We start from the raw sequence: 24,207 nt of genomic DNA, 5'->3' as shown, positions 1-24,207 counted from the left end.
AATAACCTTCAAACTAAGTAGTTAGATAGACCCATTTAAAAATAAAATGATAATTAGTTATTGTCCAATAAATGTTATAACTCTCATTTTGTCCCCTCGCTGACTGTCCCCAACAGTTGCCATGAGAATGTCTCTACAAATCTACAATATAAATCTCTATTCTTCAATTGTAATACAAGGAGTAAGTCATCTTCCAATTATATTCTCTTTGACCATAACCTGTGAATAAATCAATATTATTTCTAAATAAAGGATATTTTGCGTTTTTTTCATGTCCCCAGAACTATCTCTAAGACAACTTATCCTATCAAATCAATCGATACAAAAGTATCTATAGTCCTCAATAACAATCGTATGTTTTAGATTAAAATATGGATTTAATATTTACAGTGATAAAACAAATTAATTATTATAAGCAAAATTAGGAAAACTGAAGACAACCATATTTGCTCCTCTCACAGTTACAGTTGTTTCTTTCCCACAAATTTCACATAATGGATTTTTCGGCACAAGTCCAACATGTTGAAGCCACGTGAAACGTGTATTATCATTTTTCAAAGCAATGTCGTGTAGTTTTCTAAAATTGACTGCTATTTTTAATAATCAAATGTTACTTATATGTAAAATTGAAATATTACCTTACGTGTATCATTTGAAAGTGTTTACAGCTGTTGATATAGATTATTTAAGTTATTTGTTCAAAATAATTAATCAGTATCGATTGACTATATCAGTGGTTATGATTAAGTAATATCGTTAGCCAATTTCGATATAAAAAACCGGGTCCGCTTATCGTACCCTACCCTTACAATCTTTTAAAATGAATAGGCCTAGTTTATTTTAAATCTTTGCTTTTCAAATTTTTTGCCAACTTTTCTATAGATGAAGCCATAAAACTATGTATCTATGAATGAGAATATAAAGTACAGTCACTGAAGCATTTTACCTGACCAATTTATTCAGATTGGATGGATTGACATGAAATTTGGACTGTAGCTAGGGAGTAGCCCAAGAAATAAAAGTAATACAGTGCGGATATGTACTTTTACCCTAGGTGTGGATGATTCCTTCTAGAGGTTGGACATTGTTTAATGAAAAATAACCTCACCATAAGAGAGAGAGAGAGAGAGAGAGAGAGAGAGAGAAGTTCTGCGATACATACATATAGACCTATGACCTACTCATATATATCCGGGTGTCCCAAAAGTTCCCCCCTCCTTTTAACTTTTGAACGGAATTAAACAAACCAATATCCTTTGGGGGACAAATGATGATTTTTGCGCTACATAAGAACTTAACCCCTCAACCCAAAATGGGTGGTTGGGGGGTCAAGTCAAAATTTTTAAATGCAAAGCCCCATCAAATGACACTTCATTTCATAGGTCTTTATAAAAGAAGAACAATGCCACAGACTAGAGGTCTCTACCTCAATCCAGTATGAAACAACGGCTTGTCAAAGTTTTATTGAAAAGTTACGCTAAAAAACACTATTTTTCTTAACACTCTAGTATTCTTAATACTAGTGTAAATTAGTGAATAAGTAGTGCTAAATTAAACTTAAAATAATGAATAAATAAATAATAAATTTTTATTCATACGCGCTTTTATATTATAAATTAATAATTTTTTGTGTAATAGTTTAAATTCAATAAATTTTTTAAAATAATTATATAATCATATAAAATATAATTAATTTAAGCAGTTATAAAAAATATAATTTTAACGCTATGATTCTATGAGGGATAGTATTTTTTTATAAGAAAGTTACAATATAATCATACAACAACTGAAAACTGAAAAGTCTCAATTAATTTCAGTAAAACATTTCAAGCTTTCAATGAAAATTGATACCATATTAACATGAGTGATGTGTCGAAACTGGATCTCGAATTACCTATTTCTAACATGTGTTTTTATTCCACTTTCTGTATGAATGAATGTACATAGATAACCAATATAACAAATTACGAATTGTGTTATTTTAACTTATGTCTATGGTGGTTGTAAACATACAAAAACATGGTGAATGAATAGTAGTTTTAGTTAAATGTATCATAGGTTATGTAGCAATACACTGATTTAAATAATCAACCTGATTTTGCAGGCAAAGTCTTTAAAACTCTTATCAGACTGCAGTTAAATCAAGACATTTTTGCCCTCTTTTCGACAAATTTTTGAATTATTAACTAAAATTATGAGTGGTAGTAGTCTCTAGCCAGTTTGAATTCAATTACAAATTTTCCAAGGCTCTGATACAATGCGTAGTTAGTGGGTGAGCGTTAGTGATGCGTATCATTCATGAGGGCAAACAAAGTTTTATTTTCTATCCATTTGTCTGTCCACACAATAGCTTAAGAACTAACAGTCCTACTTGAAGTTTTGCATGGAGCTTTACTTCTATAAGCTTTAAAATAACAAGTCAAATTATGCCTGAAAATATGTTCTAACCAAAAACTCATTAAAACTTAAAAAAGTGTAGTATTAATGAATTACGTATAGCTGAGCGTTTATATCAATGTGTACGTGTTAGCAATGATTTACTCTAAGCACAGTAGACAGTTGTTTGCCAGATTCTTAGAACAACAAACCCTAATGTATAGTTTATTGAGTGAGTGAAAGGAAATATTTTATTCCTATCTGTCTGTTTGCACGATATCTTTAGAACGAACCGACCTATAGACGAAGTATTCCTATTACTATTATACCTGCATATAGTATACCTATTATTCCAAGTGCTTTCACAATAAAGTGCCAAAGATGTACAATGAGATTTATGTTTTGTTCTGTTTAGGCATGGACTGCTCGCTGGGCACGTCGAAGGACATTATTAGCGAGTTTATAAGCCACTGCCCTAGACCGTTGTTTGACTCCAGTGATGAGTCCTACTGCTGCTGGAAACCGAATGGTATCGGTGATAAGTATGACGTGCATTGCTGCACCTTCGTCGATTTTGTCTTCAACAGGTTAGATTCTCTTCCTGGGTATTATCGTTTCTTAGGCACTGTCTTTCATTGTACAAAATGCTATGACTTTACTACTTACTTATTTTAAATATTCCCCAATACGTATGTATTCTAGGAGTAAATAATATTTTGTCGGAGCCCCAAGATAATGAAGTGATTTTTAAAAACATGTATGTATGCTTACATGTGCATCTTAGTAAGCGTGTAAGAGCATGAGGGAGTGTGCACGCAAGCATCAGCCATCAATAAATAAATATACCAATTGAGTTTGTTTAATGAGTAATCACATACATTATTCACATTCATTGACATTGTTAACTTTATACTGAGTTTTTGACTCAATAAAAAATGGTTTGAGACAAAACATAATATTAAAAAAATAACAATTTTGAATAAGATTTTACTATTGAAAAATGTCAGTTAAAAAAATTTGTTCCTATTATGTTATTTTGGATACTAAAATCTGCAATTTTGAACACACTACCTATTGGCAAAGCAGATTTTGGAAATCGAAATAATACTTTCGTACCCTTCCTTTAGAAATCTACTGAAATAGTTCACCCTCCAAGTAAGAATGAATGCTGCAGATCTAAATTTTTAACTAGGTACAAATTTACAAAAGTCAAAATCACACTTTTCACTAAATGTAAGAAATACTTAGTGAGAGCTGGGAGGCCGAAACTGCTTAGCCTACTTAATTCTTTTTGGCCACTAGAAGCTCACCACATATGAAACCTGTATAAAAACATATTTTTAGAAATAACTGGTCCACAATATTGAATTTCACAATTATTTTAAGAAACAAGATGGTGGATGGCAATGTTCTTCTCCTTGATCAAAGTCTTCTTTCTGTATTGTTTTACACTGTTTGATTTAATTGAACTCAAAGAGGATGTTTCAAACTTAAGTCATCCTGTTCTTGGCATAAAGTTCATGTCCTATTCTTGTGAGTCGACATGAGTGATCATCTGAAATATGAACTTGGGGCAGAGGAGTTTTCCAAGTTACTTCTTACAATAGGAGAATGGAGTGTAAGGAGGAAAATATTAAATTCAAAACAGTCTATGTACAGTCGTCAAGGATCCAAACTGTTGAAATGGAAAAGATGTATCCAATGTAAGTACAGAACACACAGATAATCTTGATTGGCTAAGGGAAAAAGCCATTCTTACACACTAAAAAGATATGGTGGCAGGCATTAATGATTCTTTAATGGGCCAACTTCCTGCGTGGATAGTGAAATATCAAACTGTGGACTCTGTTGAGGAGTTGGAGGACATGGTTCAACACTCTGTAGAGTTGGTAATCTGGCGGTTGGTATATAGTTTCCATCCACCTCGCAATCTGGTGGTTGGTAAGTAGAGTTTCCATCCACCTCACAATCTGGTGGTTGGTATGTAGCGTTTCCATCCACCTCACATCACAATCTGGTGGTTGGTAAGTAGAGTTTCCATCCACCTCACAATCTGGTGGTTGGTATGTAGAGTTTCCATCCACCTCACAATCTGGTGGTTGGTAAGTTGGACTGCTGCGTAATCTGATCTCTGTTATGGGAGGAACAGTTTTTCTGCCAAGAATCCCCTTGGATGGTGATCCAACCATCACATTCAGTTTAAATGAATGCAATATCCTATTAAGGTATGTTCCGCCATTAAATTAAACAAACTGCCAGGTCAGTATTTGAAAGTGGCCAGGTGTGGATGGATTGGGTGAACAAAAATATTTTTTATCGTGAAATTTTATGAAAGTCTGAATTTATGTCCACTAGTTAGGTCTTTCATGTTTCTGCTGATCTAAGTAGAATTATTATTCTATTTCCTCAAACCAAAACGTTATTGTCACACACGTAATTGTGTCCTATTTCAACGTAGTGAAGCACGGACAAAATTTTAGCCAGTATTTTGTATTAAGTTAGATGGTCCTCTAAATTGCCATTGAAATCCAGTTAGCCTCTTAGGATAAATATATTATGCCGTTGTTAACCACATTTTTGGTAGCATGTTTCAGAAATACAACTTATTAATTACTGTTAATTAATTATTATAATGGCCTGACCCGGCACACAACCGTTAATTAGCTAATTAATATATTATCCATGTCAGCACAAATTGTGTATTCTGTACCTTATAAACCCTAAAAAATTAGTGGATCCAACGCTTGAACAAAACACATCTAAGCAGTCTCTAAACTGTGGAAAAAACACATATGTTTGGGTGTTTGAAGAATAATGAATACATTAACATAACACCCACACAGGATTCTTAAGTAGCTGATAACCATATCTACACAGCAGTATGTGGTATGCAGATAAGCACTCCCTTCCCAGCATATGTCATGTGTTGTTCTCTGAATAGTGACAGTCAGCAACGTGTTACTGGCATACTGTACCCAAGCTTCCTAGAAAACTTACAAATTTTCTTAGTACTGGAGCCACGTTTCTGTCTCCTAGAAACAAAAGCCAAAATCTTGCTGCCCTACACCTTAACTTCCAACAATGAAACTAGACTCATCAAGCAATGATGGTGTTAGTTTATTTTTGTTGAGGTGAAGTGGTAAGAGAGTACCTACTTTATAGTGTTAATTTCACTTTTAATGGAGTAATTTTTTGTTTAGTTTTATTTTCCTTTGAAACCAGCAAAAAAGTAACACTGGCTTTTCTTGAATAAACTGAAAGTTAACGTGTATTCCTCAAGCCCTTTTCTCATAATCACCAAAATATTACTAAATAAATTCCCATTCACAGTTGAGTTGTGTTAAAGTGTTAATCTTACATGTACTCTGTAGAAAGTATCACCCATGAGATAATAGGCAACCCATCTTAGTTATTTAATTATTCTGTACAGACAAAAATGAAATTGATAACATTTTACTGTAAGTAGTCAGATATTGTGATTGTAGAAAATAAAGTGCTTCACAGTTTTCTTACATTTTTATTCAAAAGTCTGGTTTTCTATAAATTTACAAGGTATTTTAAATCTTAAAAAGGCAGCTAATTTGAAACCAGTAAAATATTTTAAGTACTTTTGACGCAAATTGATGATAACAATGCAAAGAAATCAATACAGTGTTAAGTGTAATTGTTTGGATTAACAAATTTAAATTTAAATAGTCACAGACTGGTGGAGTCTGTGATGTTCTCTTGTGAATGAAAAATTTTGTTACACCAAGGTACAAAAAGATCTTTTTTAAATATACACTAGAATAACAAATAAATTATAGTCAAAACCCTTTGTTTTGGATTTTAATATACCTTTTATGATTTTTCAAAATGCTATAAAGATGTTGAAGTTTTTAAAAATTACTTGGGAATTTTTAAATCACATACTTCCAGTGCAGAACCATTTTTTTTTTTTTTTTAATTTGTCAACATTTTGTGTGTATACTATGTATGAGAGGTGTAAAGTATAAAGAGGTGGAGTCACTAGACATTCTATCGATGCAGCTGTGCGCACGTGTAGGTGTATGTCTGTGCAGTTGAGTTGGGGCGGGGCAGGAGGTGGAATAATTGGCAACTCTGGCTCGGGCCGGCTGCGGTCTGTTTCATTGAGCTGTTAGAAAGTGTGAGTTGTTTGTCCCTGAACATCTGTTTGGGCAGGTGTCTGTCGCAATGGGTTCCCAGTAGCCATGACATCATTTCCTGTCTGTCCTTGCCATCCTACTCGCTCCAGCAGATCTCTCAAGGTGGCAGTGCCAATCACCTGATGTCAATGTTTAAAAATACCATTCAGTTGAGGAGTCCAGCTCGGAAGTCCACGGTACTGGTGATCATCTTCATCCCATTCTCCCTTAATAACAGTGCTCATCCTGAAACCATTTAAATCCTCTTTTGTTGTTGAGCTTTTTCCACATCCAAGTGTCTTTTAGAATTCCTAAAATTATTGCTGAGCATTAGATTTTTCAACAAAATCTTAGTTTTTCATATGTCACTTTTTCACATTTAAGTGATACCTTTTCTTGATCGTAATCCAACATGTTGCAAAACTCTTCAATCACAAATAAGAGAGAAAAGCGATCTGTTTATTGTTATGGTAATCATGTATTTTTGCTGCTCCTATTTTCTTCAAATGTAGTATATTTCTAGTTTGTTATTCATTTCAACATCTTTGTATATTTGCATCTGAACATCTGATGTATACTTATACAGAAGAAATTGATATAGATATCTCCTTCCTCTGAGATATAATGCTGATTGATATGAGAGAAAAGAGAGAAAAATGGTCTGTTTATTGTTGTGGTAATGATGTATTTTTGCTGCCCTTATTTTTTTCAATTGTAATATATTTGTAGTTTGTTGTTCATTTGGACAGCTTTGTATATATGCATCTGAAAATTTGATATATACTTATACAAAGGAAGTTGATATAGATATCTCCTTCCTCTATGATACTACGCTGATTGATATGATTGAATAGGTTTCGAGAAAAGTTTGTTACACAGCAGTGCAATTTTTTTTGTTCTTTCTCAAATTACCCTCGTAGATGTTGATAATTAACTAAAGAAATAGCAGGTGTGCATGTATCTGATAAATATTTGCTTAACTCTTAAAGATTCCAGGAAAATAGGACAGTTGTTGACAAATTATCCTGTACGTAATTTAGTGATCATCAGTGTGAATTATACTTATAAACCAGCAACAAGGTTTCTTTCATGTATTTTATGTCAAAGCTCACTTTAAATTTTTTATTTGGTTAAGGGTACACCAAACCTAGTGATAAAAAAAATACATTTAGTCTTGCTGTAAATAGTTGTAAATATGGAGTCGAATTTTTTTTTAACAACTTTATTTCAAATGTGTTTCTCAGCTATCAATAGTTAAATCTGTACAACATAAATTTGTTCAACTTTTGGTCACACTAAAGTAGTTATAAGCTGTACATTCAAGTTGGTTGTTTTAAATATACGAGCTTTAAATTAACAAAGTTAATGCAAAAGAACTTGGTAAAAGAATGATAACATAGTTTGTTTTGTATTGAGTACTACGTATTATTGTTTACATTTTTTCATTCATATAAATACTCGGTTTTGAAATGCATCAAATTAATTATTTCAAATTTGTGTTTTTTTTTAAACATTCCCCTACTCCCATAGGACTTGCTATTTTTAAATATTGAAAAATTTTATGTTCATTGCAAAATATTGCTAGAACCCATTAGACTAACCCATGGACAGTACTATTAACATAAAATAGTGCTAATCTAATCAGTATTTCAGACAAAGACTTTCATACAAGTTCATTAAACACTGCCACTACTTCTAAAATAAAACTTAGTACTGATAAAATCTTAACCTACAAAACGTTTTATCTACAATAAGTTTAACATTGTGCTCACTGTTGTTGCATGTAACAGTGTAAATTATCGTGCTCGTCTTACCGAAACAAGGCGGTGGGAGGGGGTGAGGAGATTGGTTTCTTTTGCTTTGTAGTATAGTATTTCCTTCCCAGGCTACCTCGCTTACTTGAACTTTTTGTTCTTGTTACAAGATTGCTCAGTATTATAGTAGATATTCATTTGTAAACAGGGTTGTTTATGTTATTTCTCTTTCTTTTTTTTTTTGTTACACTGAAGTTGCACACAATTTTTGTTGCTTTGCAAGTAATAGTTATCTCCCATTGAGACTTTGTCATAGTGAATAATTGACTGATTGGTCGGGAAGGGCAGATAACTTTGTTTCACCTTGGCCTTTTATACAATGTCAAAGTCCGATCTAGTAGGACTATCGTACTAAGTTTTTAGGTCAGTATACTACTGTAAATATTTTCAGCAAGAGTTGCTTACACTTTCAAACAGCATTAGAGATATTTTAAATAAAGTGCAGTTGTTTAATTTTTGTTTTCATATGAGAAATTTTATAAAAGGTTATTTAAGTTTGAATTATAATGACTTTGACTTTGACTAATGACGTTGACTTTTTTGCTCAATCATATTCTTACACACACACGTGTGTGTGTGTGTGTGTGTGTGTGTGTGTGTGTATTTAAGTATAAAAATAAACGTTACAAAACGACAAAGAACAGGTTATTAATTAGAGAGAGTTGTACAAGGCAATGTGATGTACAGAATAGTATAACTTGCAAATTTGTAAGAACTAAAATTTATGATAATTCATATATAAAAAAGTATAAAAATAAATATAACAAAATGAAAAAAGAACAGGTTATTATTTTTTATAATACAATTCTTTTCAGATATTATAATCAAATATAATTTGTTATAAAACCTGATCTGTGACTTGAAAGTGAAAGTTAATTTTTATCTCTAGAGTATTAAAATTAAAAGATCAAGAGTTATCGGATAAGGCAACCTGATGTACAAATTAGTATCACTTGCAAAATTATAGAAACCAAAATACATGTACATCAAAAAGTATAAAAATAAGTATAACAAAATTTTAAAAAAGTACAGGATATTATTTTGAGAAAGTTGTTTAAGGCACCCTGATGTACACAATAGTATCACTTGCAAAATTATAAGAAGTGAAACTGATGTATATATACAAAGAGTATATAAATAAATATTACAAAATAAAAAAAGAACAGGTTATTAATTTTTAATAATACAATTTCTAATCAGCAAATGTCCAGAAAAAATTCTGTTTCCTTCACAATACAATTCTTTTCAGATGTAATATATCAAAATACAATGTGTTATTATAAAACCTGTAATCTGTTACTTGAATGTGAAAGTTAATTTTTGTTACTGTAATATTATGTAAAATTGAAAGAACAGCATCGTTTTGTTACAAACATAATGGAACCACTGTGAATGAATAACCAGTATTTCCCACTTTCAATGACTCTATTTCTGAGATTAGAGTTGTCTGGCTTTCCAATTTTAGACGCATGAGCATGGATTACCTGTATTAAAGTCAACAGAAATATAACAGCTGGTTATTCTACTTTCATCACTATTTGTTAATGCTTCTACTTGGTATTTTCCAACTGATTCGTCTTAAAAATTGCATATATATATATATATATATATATATATATATATATATATTGTATATTCTGTGTATATTTTAAAAGTGTACTTGAAAAAGTTGTTAATTACAACGAAATATTGTACTAAAAAAATTGTAGTTTTCTTTTGAAACTGCTCTAAGAGACTATATATATATATATATATATATATATATATATATATATATATATATATATATATATAAATTAAATATGGCCAGCGAGAACAAATAAATACAGTGGGTTGTTGAAAAGTGAGCTGCATTTCCAAGGATTTATTGTATCAAGTCTGGAGAAGGTGACGCTGAGATGCCAGAACCAGCCGACCTTGGCCCAACAAAGGGACCACAGAACTCTGACATCACAGCCACGACCAGTAATAGTTGGGAACCAGGAAGGTGATTGTTCCCTCAGATTGGGCTGGCTTAGATGACTCATTTCGGTGCTGTCATTCTCTGAATGATCGTTTAATCTTAATTGCGTATCTGTCGGGTTGATTTGAAACACTTTACAACACATACACAATGACAAAATTATTGTTATTACTTGGAATTGGAAAGACCGTTAAACCCTAATTGCGGAATATGTGTATTACAATTTATAAAACATGATCAAATTGTTAAATATTGAGAATACAAAATTCTTTATTTACAATAATTGTTAGAAATTGTCAAAATTGGGGAAAAGGTAACATTGCTAGAAATGTCCCTGTAGAACCGGGAAAATCTCAAAAACAATTTTGGTCTCTAATGACTTATGAATTCAAGATATAAATTGAGATCTCCTTAAATCAGGAGTTAATCAATCTGAAACATCGTACTTTACGCGACGTGATCCTTGAAACTGTATATAAAGATAGACGACGTGTGGTTGATGTCGCCGATTTGTTTAGAGCCCGTCCATGGACGTGCGTGGTTTCTACACTGTATATGGTAGACGACGTGGTCATGAGCCCCACCACACGCAGGTTATTCCAAGAGTGCTTCCACTATTGTAGTGCTTCCATACAAACAACGATCCTTTTTGGTCGGCCGATCGATCGTGTTAGTTTGGTCTGTGACTGGGTTACTCCTTACTAAGTTCCGATTGGTCGTCAGATTACATAGGTTTAAAGCAAGAAAGTTAGGTCATGTTTGGTGTCACCTTCACATCCAAACTTAGTCTGAACTAATATTGTCGCCTGTATTCAAAAGATCGGTCGACCGAATTGTGCACTTACGTCATTTCCCGACCTTGTGTACCGGCAAACTCGTGATCATTTACTGAAAGTTCGTGCACAGCTGACGTCTGACCCGCAATATTAGACTGTCAGCCCCACGGATTGTTAATTATTTGTTCCCTTTATTGTCAGAATCGGATTCATGCATTTTCCAAACATGACGGAAAGGAATATCTTAGACATACAAGATTGCAATAAAATTAGTGCTTCAATAAAATTATTTTTCATAGACTTTAATAATCCGGCTTAGCTGGAAATATTTATTATTGATGCATTGTACTTTACAGTATTATTAATTTATTTTATAAAACCTCAATAGCACAATATGAAAAAAGCTAATTATAGATAAGTTGTAAATTGTTGCTAGTTGCATAACTATATAATATTCATTTTAATTTTAGGGTTAATTTTTCATGTTTTAGGTTTTAATTTTAGATCCACTTTAAATATTAAAAAAATTCCTTTCATTTAGAAATGAAACAATATTTTGCTGTCAATGACTATTTAATTGTTATTTTATCTGTGATAATGCTCTAACTAATGGATTGTTTTTATGATTTTCATTTCATTTTTTTACACATAGAAATAAAAAAGAATATTTTATAAATTAAACACTGTACTACATTATAAATTATAAATTTCTTTATGAAACCAATTATTTTATTTGTATTGTATTTTATTCTATTTTTGATAATCTGTGACATAATTCAATATACACTAAGATTTTTAAGATTTTTATAACTGTAGTAAGTTTTATATATAATATGTATATTACTGGAATATATATTACTGTTTTATATATATATATATATATATATATATATATATATATATATATAATGATATAAAGCATGGTCTCTTCTACATTTAATTTTTTTTCTACAAATGTAAAACAAAAATATTTTTTAACGTAATTTTGTCAAAGTAATGATTCCCATTTCTCTATGAAAACAATTATATTTTTGTAACATGAGTTTATTAATTTATTTCTAATTATTTATGTTATATTATATTAAAACATATATTTACACAATGCTCAGAAATAGCCTTTTATCTATGACTGAATGACCAAATATTTATTTTCTGTAAAAACTCAATTGGAATGATAAGGTCTCAATCATTGTAGCATAAATTTTTGAACCAAATCTCTGTTAGTTTGGAAATTTCAAAATGTTTTTCATTGTTTTTTTACACTATTTATTTTACGATCAAATAGTTATGAATTGTGTGTTAAAAATATTTAGACATTTTAATTAACTCAGCAACAGTTTCTTTATTATTGGTTACATATAGTGAAAATGCCAAATTTCTCTATACATAATCCATTATATCCACTGGTACTGGGTATAATGTTGATTAGAACCTAAAACTAAATGAACCAAGAACTTTAATAAAAGTAAAATGTAGTCTGCTGTAACAATCGGTTTTTCCATACATTGAGTGACAGTGAGTGAGGCAAGTGGAAGCAATCACACACATGTGTGGGCTCATAAAAACACACTGACAGTCAGTCATTGGCATGTCTCACACTCTTGTGTTTGTTTATTCACAGGTCCAATTGGTTTGATTATTAACCCTGTCATTTTGTTTTTCTTTTCATCATGATATGTGTCTACAGCTGACACATGGGATGACTAATCTGGTCTACTACTCTAATTTGTTTGTGGTTTTAATTTTGGCAATCCTGAACCGGTTGGATGAAATGCCATTAAGATTTCAGATTCCTATAAATTATTAATAAGTTTTCTATAACATGAAGTAATTCTGTCTCTTGGTATGAACTGAAAACATCAGGTAACTTGTTCACAAAGAATAAAATTCTGTATATCCATATAGTTTACTAATAAACAGAGTGAATATTTATTACAACGTTTAAAAAGTTAGTAAAAAATTAAAAGAATTAATTTAAATAAAAAAATTATAAATTATTATGTGATTTGTAACAAAAAATGTGCTTCCCCATTTGATTCTAATCGTTATATTTTTTTAAGTTATTACATTAGTTTAAAATTGTTTCTATAATTATTATAATCTTTGATTAATGTAACTGTCACTTTCAGTAATGGGCAAATTACAAGTACACTAAATCTTTTTTTCTAATTTAACCTTTGTTTTGTAAATTCAGTTGCCGTATGTTGAGAAATACTTTTTTTGTGAACTTGGTATTATTCTAAGATATATGTACAAATACGCTATAATAATTTACACTGAAATGTTTCCACTAGTACATTTTAAATTTTGATACTCGTAACAATTTATGTATAGAAAATAATAATGTTTCCTTCTTTACAACTTCTTGGCAGATAAGAGGCATTTTCACATGCCAGTAATAAATTTATGGGTTTAGTGCCAAAGTCAAATCAAATGCTTGGTTTAAATTTTTCCAGGCACTAAATATTGAAAAAAGACTGACACTTGATAACATTATCATCAAGATACACTTTTTCAAAGGTTGCTATTAAGTTATCACTAATAACATGTTATTTTTATACATGCATCATCCATTGCTCAGTACATCCCTGACAAAGAACTTTGTTACTTATTAAATGTTTCTTATCACATTTACTTGAAAAACTATACAAGTTTTAAAAGCGAAAAAAATTTCTTTCTTGAACATTATTCCTGTAACCCCGAGTTAGTTGTTATGATTGAAAATATTTCAGAGATTGGGCGTAAGTGATTTGAAAACACTAGCAACAAAATTTTTTTATGCATAAATATGGATAACATAAAGTACACAGTTTCTTGGAGTAATGTAGTTATTTTTTCAACATTATGGAAGTATGAAGTTATTTATTTAATCTTGAAATCATAATACGACTTTAAAATTTGAGCTGTACTAAAAATAATTTGTTATTAGTGTTAACAAACTAAAACAATACTTTCCATAGATAAAGAAATCGTTAGGTATAGTAAAAAACTAAAAGAAAATAATGGGAAAAAAACAATGACATCTTTAGTTTACATAAAAAAATAATCGAACGTTTTAATTCATGTAGTATTAGAAACAATATTAAAAATTAGACATGATATACATTATAACAGTACAAAACAATATCAAAATTTGTCCAGTGACTAATATTTATTGACACTATTTTTATCTATTGTAGTGGGGAATGGGGTTTATAACTCTGGAAAAACAACCATTGAAAATTGTGTATAGATATTTTGTAGTACACAGAATTGGAGACTGCACTTATGCAGGGTTAAGACAGTGCAAATCAAATAAAGGGTGAATACGAGGTGAGTGTTTAGTTTGAGTCAGGGCATTCTGTTACTGCTACTTTGTTGGATTGATGTCCTGTAGTTGACCTTGGCACACCATGCTCACCATTATAATAATTTTACATTGTATTTTCTGAAGAATAGATGAGTTAGAGTAAAAACAAGAAGGAGGATGTGATTGACAGTCTCAGATGTTTAATTTATGCAGTCTACACGTCAAGATTGGAAAGCCCTTGCACATTTGGTGGCCATTGTATTCCACCTTCTGAGTTCATACAACTACATCGGAGAGAACCCTAATCGTGATTTTCCTAATGAGCGGAGATATTAGGCACAAATCACAGATTAAAGGAAAAATAGCCTGGGAGAAAGCTTTGTTTTGTTTGGTCAAACTCAGTGGAAAACGATGAAAAGGACCCGAATAACAGATTTGTAATTTTCACGAACTGCGTAATTTGGCTGCAAATGAGGTGGTAATTAGGCTGTCGTCATGTGTGAGTCAGTTGTTCGGGCCATGCCACGAGGCACCCAACCCAGTGTTGTACCTCTTGATAAATTTTTATCAATATAGCTCATGAAATCTTCTGCATTAATTTTGTTCCTATTTTCATTTGTCAATTAAATTAAAGTTAACATCTGTAAGTGTTGATTTAATAGCTATAGTTGTAATGAGTGTATTTAAATAAAATACTGATACCATAACAAATTTGTTGAAAAAATTAAATTTTTTGTTTTAACGTTATGTATATGGGTAGTTAATAAAAACAAAGTGTATATATTTCACTAGTGTACATGGTGCACAGAATAAATTTAAAATACATCAACTACTTTAGAAATGAACGAATTATTGTTATTTGTTGTTGTTGTTTACATAAAATATTTCAAATAAATTCTATATTTTAATCCGGTTAGAGTCTGTCTGTGTATCTATCTATAGGGGCAGAAGTAGTTTATGGACATACTGTAGTTGCTCAGTGACAGGGTACTGAGTATACAGGAAATGTGACCACTTCCAATCCACTTGTTATTCATTAGTTATCTTATGAATCATGAGGATGTAATTGCACTAAAGTGATAAGCATAGTCGTCTGAACATTACAAGATTTCTTCGCTATGATTACAACACTGAGTCAGTAGCAGAAGGAGAGGGAAGGAGTCTCGGAAATTGTACTAATTGTCCCCTAATTGTAAAACATTTAGCCTTCGTTACTCCCCACCACTCTGTCAATTTGTTCCCTTAATTGTTTCACAAACTGTACAAGAAAAACGTGTTAAACACTGGTTTAGGAAATGTGTTTCTCAAAAGGTTGTCTCCAATTTTATCTATCCACTGCAGCAATTGTGTCAGAGGAATTTAAGTTTGCTGAATAATCTTTTAATAAAAAACTACAGGTTCTCATGTTCTCAGTATACTTCAACAAATCTTTTTGGAAATTGTGAAATCTCCAAACTAATTTAAAGTTTGGTTTTCTAACATCTTGTTGAAAATTCAGTTAAAGGTTTAATAGTCTAATTTTAGACACTATCGTGAATTATTTAGTTTGTTGATTTATATAGTGCATGTCATGTAGTAAGTAGATTGCTCCAGTTTACTAGAGGAATAAACAGGGTGTGATATAAAGTTATGTCTTGTTTTACAGGAGCTCTGGCTATTATTTAAACAAATCTTGTTTTTTTTTTTTATACAAAAAATTTACAAACTTCAAAATATGTAAACTTGGGAGCGTCATTCTATGTGCTGAAGTGAATAAGGGTTTACAGTGGTAATTAGGGTTTTTTTCATATTACTCGTAAGGCAGTTTTTTATGATAAATATTCTATGTAAATTTATGGTGCCTATACAAGTGAACCTTAGTAACATTCTGAAAGGTAGAAAAATGTAGTGTTGTAATGATGTCCAATGATACGCAATTGACTAGAATCCTAATCGTAAAGCAAACCGAATTCAGAAATATCAGAATGCAATGATCGACCTCTTTTTTATACAGTCAATTCCACTATGATTTGGCAACCATGAATCAAGAGACTGGCTATTTCCAATAATACGTTTAGACAACATGTTTGACTGCGAATATCATGTAAATACCATGGTATGCACTATTCGTTTGGTCAGGACCTTTTAAAATGTAATTTCAGGATTTGGATTGTCACATTAAATGGACAGTTTTTATGCTATAATTTCTGTGTGTTTTAGATTTAAGTTTTGTAATGAGTCATATAAAAAGACATTTTCTCTCCTTCTTTCTCTAAACTAACACACAATCATTGACTGGACATATTATCAAATCTTTGGTTTTAATTTTAAGAGGGTCAAGAATTGAACAATACAAGAACTGAATAAATTGCAGCTCTCAATGTGGATCATGTCTTATCACATTAAATCTGCTGTGCCAGTTATTTATTATTCGATTTTAATAATTTTGGTGTCATTAGATTCTGTGATAAAATCTATTTAAAACTATTATTCTTGTAAATATTTTTTTTTTTAATTGCTGGATTTAAGATATTCTAAGTTTAAAAGTTTTAATGGCTGCCATTTTGAAAATACTAATGATAATTTTATGATATTTTTTCACTAACTGGCCTTGGTATATTAAATATTTTAGCCAAATATATAATAAATTTATAATTTAATTTATTAGTTTATATCATATTAAATTTTTTATAAAAACCGCATACAGACAGAAAGATGGAAACTAAACATCTGAGACCCATGTTCATATGGTGAAATATGTTTTACTCGACCTGAGCAATAATGTGATATACCTACATGTCCAGAGAGTTGCGGGACACCCTGTATATACTCAAACCTTTATTTGAAAAAAATCTTAATTCTTAATTACTTATCGTAGAACATTCAACATAGTACCAAAATGTTTGCATTGAAAAGGGCCTTTTTACCATTCCTATTATTTTTTAATAAAATCACTCGTCTTAAAGTTATTAGGCTTTGAAAATTTTAATTTTCCGCCATTATGTTTCTGTAAATGATATTATTTTCAAACTTTTATGTAAGATGTACACTAATAAGGTCATGACACTTGCAAAGTTTCAACTTGATATCTAAAATAATTTTATAGTTACAAATGATTTTAAAAAAAACACACACACACGTACAGCCAGACAGACAAAAAAATTAAGTAAGATAGGACTGTACATTATATGATGACATTTGTTAGTTTTCTCCTGTATTATACTTTGGTAAAGTTTTGGTTATTAAGTACGGGACACACTGTATATGCAGATATACATACATATGTTTTCTCTAAAAGCTTGCTTGAACAGTTTTAACTCTGATCCCATTGGAATACTTTCTTCCAATGTTTCAACTCTTATAAAACCTCTCAACTCTCTCTGTACAAATTATTCTATACAGAGAACTAACTATTCTAGCACTTATATTTTGTTGTTTTTATATTCGGTTTTTTAATAATTTGAAATTGTATACAGTACATCTCATGGACTGTCTTCCTCGTTTCTTCACCCAATACATTTATCTGCAGAAAAGTAAAAAAACTACAATAAAAGCATATGGATAAGATAAAAACTGTTATCTTCAGTAAGAAAAAGAATAAATTGTTGCACAGTGAACACATGCAATGGTGGAGAAACAGCTGATGCTTGTTGTAAAATGTTTTGTGTAATGCTTTATCAGCTTGGCAGTTACCAGAAACAAGAACTGCTACTTTGGCAGCTGTCTGCATTGATGTTTCCTGTCTGATAAACAACTCTTTGTTGACTCTTTCATCATACATTTGGCATTTACACAGCTCTGAACAAAGTATTCCTCATGATTTTAAGTGTTACTAACATTCTTTACCCAAATTTGTTGGGTTTAGACTTCCAGTCTTGGATATTTTGTGTCGATATACCCAAAATGGGTGCTATGATAGAGGAAATATTGTAGTAAAATTATAATAAAATTGAGATTATGACAAAATATAATACATACGCAAAATGGAAATTCTAAAATTAAACTATTCTGAGATTAAGACAAACACACAGACAGACAAACATAACCAGAAGTGTTATCAGAGATTTATTTTTCTATTTTATGCTATTGCTCTATAAAATAAATAGACAGCTTCATGTAAGTAAAATTGCCATTATTACTAAAATAAACCAATGCAATGAAGTATTGAAGGACCTCATACAACATAACGAAATAGTTATTTTACAGGCTGACAGAACGTCCTTTGACCTTACGATACCAAAATTAATGTTGGATTCATTGGACGAAGAAAAACCTATGTATCAATTTTCAAGTCTCAAACTTTCTATCAAAGTTATTTCAAAGATGAGCAGACAATGATACGGTTTTAAGGAGGCCCTGTCAATTTTTCAATAATGTGATATTGTTATTTTCGAGACATATACAAAATTTTATTTTTAGCACAAATTTGTAGGGTAGTCTTGAAAGTTTTGTCTATGTTAGCTTTGATTAATCCTCGAACTGGCAGTGATATTTTCCTCATATGACAGGCCAATTTTGAGTGTTTTGTACCTGTACTTTAAACATTTTGTAAAAAATACATTTTTACTATAAACCTATTTGTGCCTTTATGTTATACATTTTTCAGGAGAATATGAAGATAATTTTGGTTTTAAAAACATTATGCTTAAACCATAAAAAATGACTACACAAAATATATTTTGAAAAGTGGTGGGGCCAAGTGTGTAAATATTTTAAATATTAGAATCTGAGATAGCCAATTTATTTTTCATTTTATATAGTTTTATAATATATAATACTATTCAGGGTCTCTAGAAGAAAAATTATATTTATATATTGTAAAAACCACAAATTGTACAAGAAAAAGTTAAATTTATTACTATGGATACGATTATTTTCAAAAAATTTACAAATACATTCTTACACTAAATGTTTCCAAAATATACCAAAATTTAGAGAAATTCAGAGAATACGCACTAAAAACAATAAATTAATTAATAACCAATTTCTAATTTTTTTTTTAATTTTTAAAAGTTAGGTAGAACATACTTAAATTTGTTACTGCGGGTATGGTTTGCAAATATTAACAAAACAAAAAAAATAATATTTACACTAAATCCAAAATTTAGCATAGTATAATAAGCTATAATAAACCATACACATGAATTATCACAAATTTTTAAAATGGCTAGATGAAGACGATCTTTCTGACAAAGTATGATGTCACTGTGGCTGGTTCCAAATCAGCAAACCAAATTTTACCATTCAAATAATTCTTTCTGTTTGAAATGATATATAAGTAGTGGTGGTAGTGTTAATTTATGTACTTAATGAACAGTCAAAACACATGCGTGTCAGATCGACATTATAATATCCATTGTTACCCATAAATCAATTCAGATCGACATTATAATGTCGATGCCAGTTCTAGGGTTTTTCATATAATTTTGGTGTGAGTTCTATATTATAATTGAGAGCAGTGGCTATTAGTATATAACTAACGTTCTCAGATTTTACGTATCGATCCAGAATATTTATATGGATTATTTTCACTCACTGAAGATACTCGTATTTTTTGTTGGCAGTATCTCCCTGGCTCTGCCGATCATCATCATCTGTCTGGTGGTGTCGTTCATAGTGAGCTGTGTGTGCTGCCTGTGCTGCCCCTGCTGTTGCTTCTACAAGCGTAGGAGTGGCGGAAGTGAGTACCAGTCTTTAAATCCATATCTTTCTAACTCTATCTCTCCTTAGCCGGGAATGGGGTGGCTTGGTGGCTTGGCGCTAGCATTTGGTGCAAGTGATTTGGTGCAGGGGCATGGTGATAGGTGCAAGGAACAGTAGTAACGTTTTAAATGGTAATCATTAATATAATGAATAATGTAACCTACTATCGTAGATAGTAACGTTTTAAACAGTAATCATTAATATAATGAATAATGTAACCTACTATCGTAGATAGTAACGTTTTAAACGGTAATCATTAATATAATGAATAATACAACCTATTATCGTAGATATTAGCTTTTCTGTGATTTCATCAAAGTGCAATCTCATCACCAATAAATTGGAAAACCCAACTATTTCTCTATGGTAGCAATCGCATTCTCTTCCACCTTGAATTTATTAGATGAATATGTGGTTTAAAAATAATTCTTCCTGAGATATGTCTTTAACCTTTTTCACCAGCCTATCAGCTCATTGACACTTAACGTCTATTTCCTACAACTATTATTAAATTCAACAACAAAATAGAATTAGTACAACAATTAAATTGATATCCAACTACCAAAAAACACACAAAAAATACCTGATAAAATGTTGGTTTTTTTATTAAAGAAATTTTTAGTTAATAGTAATGTTGCATTAATATTATTTGTGTTAAAAACATAGAAATTATTTCGTAGTATATAACTCTTTGTATATATTTCCCCCCCTGTTTAAATCATACAAAGTTTGTTTGAGGTAATTTTCTAGAGGTGTTAACTCGTTTTTATGTCAAATGTTTTTCCATGATGAAGCCTATTGTAACTCAGAATGTTATTTAATGGCCAATAAAAAAAAAACTCTTTGAAGAAAGAGCTTTTTTTTATTGATGTAATTAATTCCAAGAGAAATATCACTCAATTAAAACTATTAGATGTCAATAAAAACCTGTTTTATTTTATTGCATTACTGTAGTAAAACTATAATTTTCTTGTATTACTTTTTTCCTTTTTTTTGTTCGGATGTTATTTCTCAGCCATATAAATTTTTTTCAATAATTCAAAACTGTTATGGCCGTTTATCTACAATGTTTCATTATTTATTCCAGTTTTTGTTTTATAGTAAATGGAGCAATGGAAAGGATTTTAATATTTGATCAGTGTGTACCAAATTGAAATTTCTTGCCTAGGGTATCAAAAACTTGGAATCAACTTTATGTAGATGTAACTGTTATGTTTTCTTAATGTATGATTAAAACAAAATCATCCTGTAGCAGAAGTTTATTGTTTATTCCAATTCAGTTGACGAAACTGATATAGTTTCCAAATATCCCTAGTTAGTTGTATTATTGTGAAATTGTATCTTTCCAAGTGTATATTTAGCCCTTCTGTTTATTTTATTCATTGATTTGTAATAAAATACTTTGAAACTATTGAAATTAGAATCAAGTGCAAAGAGCCGTGGCATGACGAATCCTCGATACCTTAAGAATTTAGGAATTCAGTAATAGAATTGACCCATGCCTAATTTAAATATGATGTTTTTCTGGTAAGATAGATACGTTGCCAGAGTTACCATTTACAATGTTTGTTCACCATATTCAAGTGTGTCGAATTTGTTTGGGCTTTATATTGCTAAGGTTAACTTTTAAAAGCGCTTTTTACTTTTCTTGCAGAAATTAATAAATGTCGTGTTTTTAGCTTGTCATTGTGAATTAATACTAACCATTAGATAGTGTATGTACTCACATTTTCAACAGTAAAAGCACAGGCACACAAATTTTGGTAAAATAGCTATCGTTACCATTTGTTCAAAATCATGTTGTTTTTTTGTTCAGTGTACCTTTACATAATTTTACAATTTTACAGTGAATAATGTATTTACACATTCTTATTAGGACATTTATTGCATGTAAGGAATGAGTGTACACAAAGTCATTGTAAAAGGATTGTTTATTGTCAAAGGTTATTTATGTGAAATTTCACACCAAATTCCCACCATATTGAAATCGAAATCAGATCACAAGTGTATATATTAATTAAGAAAAAAAAATATAGTGCTCTGACTTGGGATCCATTCAGGATACATCTTAAAATTACAGATAATGAGAGAAACAGAATCTAAATTGTGAATTTCAACTTCAAGATGTGTTCCATTACAATTCTTTTATGACACGGAGATAAGGTATTATTTAGAATTCATTACATACTTGCTTTGCAGTTGATTTCATTTGTTGTATTTTCAGCTGTTACTAAATTAAATGTGCCTTTTTTATTGCACAGAAGGTTATGTGCGTTAGATACAAAGGTGTTACATTAAATTGTTTCTTTTCATGAAATTATGTGTAGAATACAAAATTAGATTAAATATAATTGAGTCTTGTAATAGAATTTGACACTGAATGAAAACAGAATCTGTGTCAAAATATTATTTTTTTCATTTCACATAATGCTGACACATACAATTTGATAAAAACTAGGTAGAGTCTGTTAGTCAACTTCTCTCACTATCACAGTACTGCAAGTATGATAACACTTATCACATGTGCAGCTAATCTTGTTTCTGATACAAGATTTGTTTAGCTCTGCAGCATGATACATCTAAATGCTTGACATTATAAGATAAGACTAGTGAGTAATAACTGTGAAGTGAGCATCTTAAAGCATTTTATAAAGGATTTTCATGTTAATGTTTGTCTCAAACCCTCAACATTAGAAATGTTTTTGTTTCTAAAGCGTATCCTTTACCTTTCTTGATCATCAACTGTGTTCTCTTACTGTTAAGATATTTTATCGTATGAGTTCAACTAGCCGCAATATTACTCAATTTACAGTTTTGAAACGTGATCTTAACTAATTTTTAAGTGAAAGACACACACAGACAGTCAGTTGTGCTTACATAAATCAGTGTTTAAAAATATTTAAGAGTCTAAAATTACTACTTAAATAACTAATCTTAAATAAGTTAGATCCAGACCATTTAAATACTATAGTTTAGAAATCATCTGGAACTCATCATTCAAATTAACCTTTCTAATACCGTAATGGTACTAAAAATCAGTACTAAAATTATTATCAAATCAACTGAGCAATAAAATTTAGTTTCCATCTACAAACAGTATTGCCACATTCACATTCTTCTGGAAGTATTTGATCTAAAATTAGCGTGTGTTTCCAATGACAGCACATTGCCAGGAACCTGTGAGAGTACGATGACTAACTCAGGAGAAAGTGTACATGTAACACATACCCATCGGACGTTGCATGTTACATAATTGGGTCAACAGCATGGTTACTGTCACGCGATACAATTGACCTCCTCATTGTTTTTAAACATGGGAGCTATACAGCTCAAATATGCAAGTTTAACTTCACATAATCGAATTCTCCATTGTACTGTTGTAAAAGTAATTTTTTTTTTATATTATATTTTAAAATTCTTACATAACATTTACTGACACAATATCATACAGCTGTACAAAAATATGGATTTAGAATATTATCAATATATTTTACTTTTGTATATTTTTACGATTCTTAAAATAGAAGATCATGTGCATACACAGACACTCTAAAAAATAAATATACAATTTTTCATAAATACAGAAAAGAATTATGAAATATACAGTTTTTGTAATCATGGGACTCGCTTTTTCACCCATTATTGTGCATAAGTGTTTTTTTTTTTGCCTAAGAAAATAATTTTCACAACAGCCCGAAACAGATTTTTCTCGAAAATATTCTGTCAAAGAATTTATAATTAACCATTTTAAATTATTTTAAGTGTTTACTTTAAATTGTTTACTATCATTAATATTGTTTCAATAGTATAAAAAAGACTTGAGGGGCAAGGGTAGTCTGTAAAGCTTCCACTATAAATCCCTTTAAACTTATGTATCTGCACTATTCTAGAAATTGTTTTAAGAAACCTTTCTGACATAATAATATTTGTTATACATTTTTAACAATACAGAGACAAAAAGCCAACTGTTTGTTTTTATCTAGCTTTGCTTGATTTGTGCCAATAAAGAATTTTTTTATTTTCATGTTATACATACGGATAAACCTTATATATATATATATATATACACACATATATATATATATATATATATATACATCATATTTTCTAAATAATATAAATTAATCAATCAATAAAAAAATATATATATACAATTTTTTAA

At 30.4% G+C, this 24,207-nt stretch overlaps 1 protein-coding gene across 3 annotated transcripts in view; it reads left to right on the top strand.

Annotated features, from left to right (window-relative positions):
- The window catches only part of LOC124355299, a 39,810-nt gene that overhangs the window by 2,750 nt on the left and 12,853 nt on the right, over positions 1–24,207 (top strand). For all 3 annotated transcript variants that reach the window (XM_046806376.1, XM_046806375.1, XM_046806377.1), the window contains exons 2-3: positions 2,792–2,963; positions 19,907–20,022. In XM_046806376.1, the coding sequence (XP_046662332.1) occupies positions 2,792–2,963; positions 19,907–20,022 (288 nt within the window). The remainder of the gene's footprint in view (positions 1–2,791; positions 2,964–19,906; positions 20,023–24,207) is intronic.

The sequence above is a fragment of the Homalodisca vitripennis genome, chromosome 2 (genome assembly GCF_021130785.1).
Source record: "Homalodisca vitripennis isolate AUS2020 chromosome 2, UT_GWSS_2.1, whole genome shotgun sequence".
NCBI classification, from domain to species: Eukaryota; Metazoa; Arthropoda; class Insecta; order Hemiptera; family Cicadellidae; genus Homalodisca; species Homalodisca vitripennis.
Note: the sequence above shows the minus strand (reverse complement) of the source record. Positions and strands in the feature narration are given on the sequence as shown.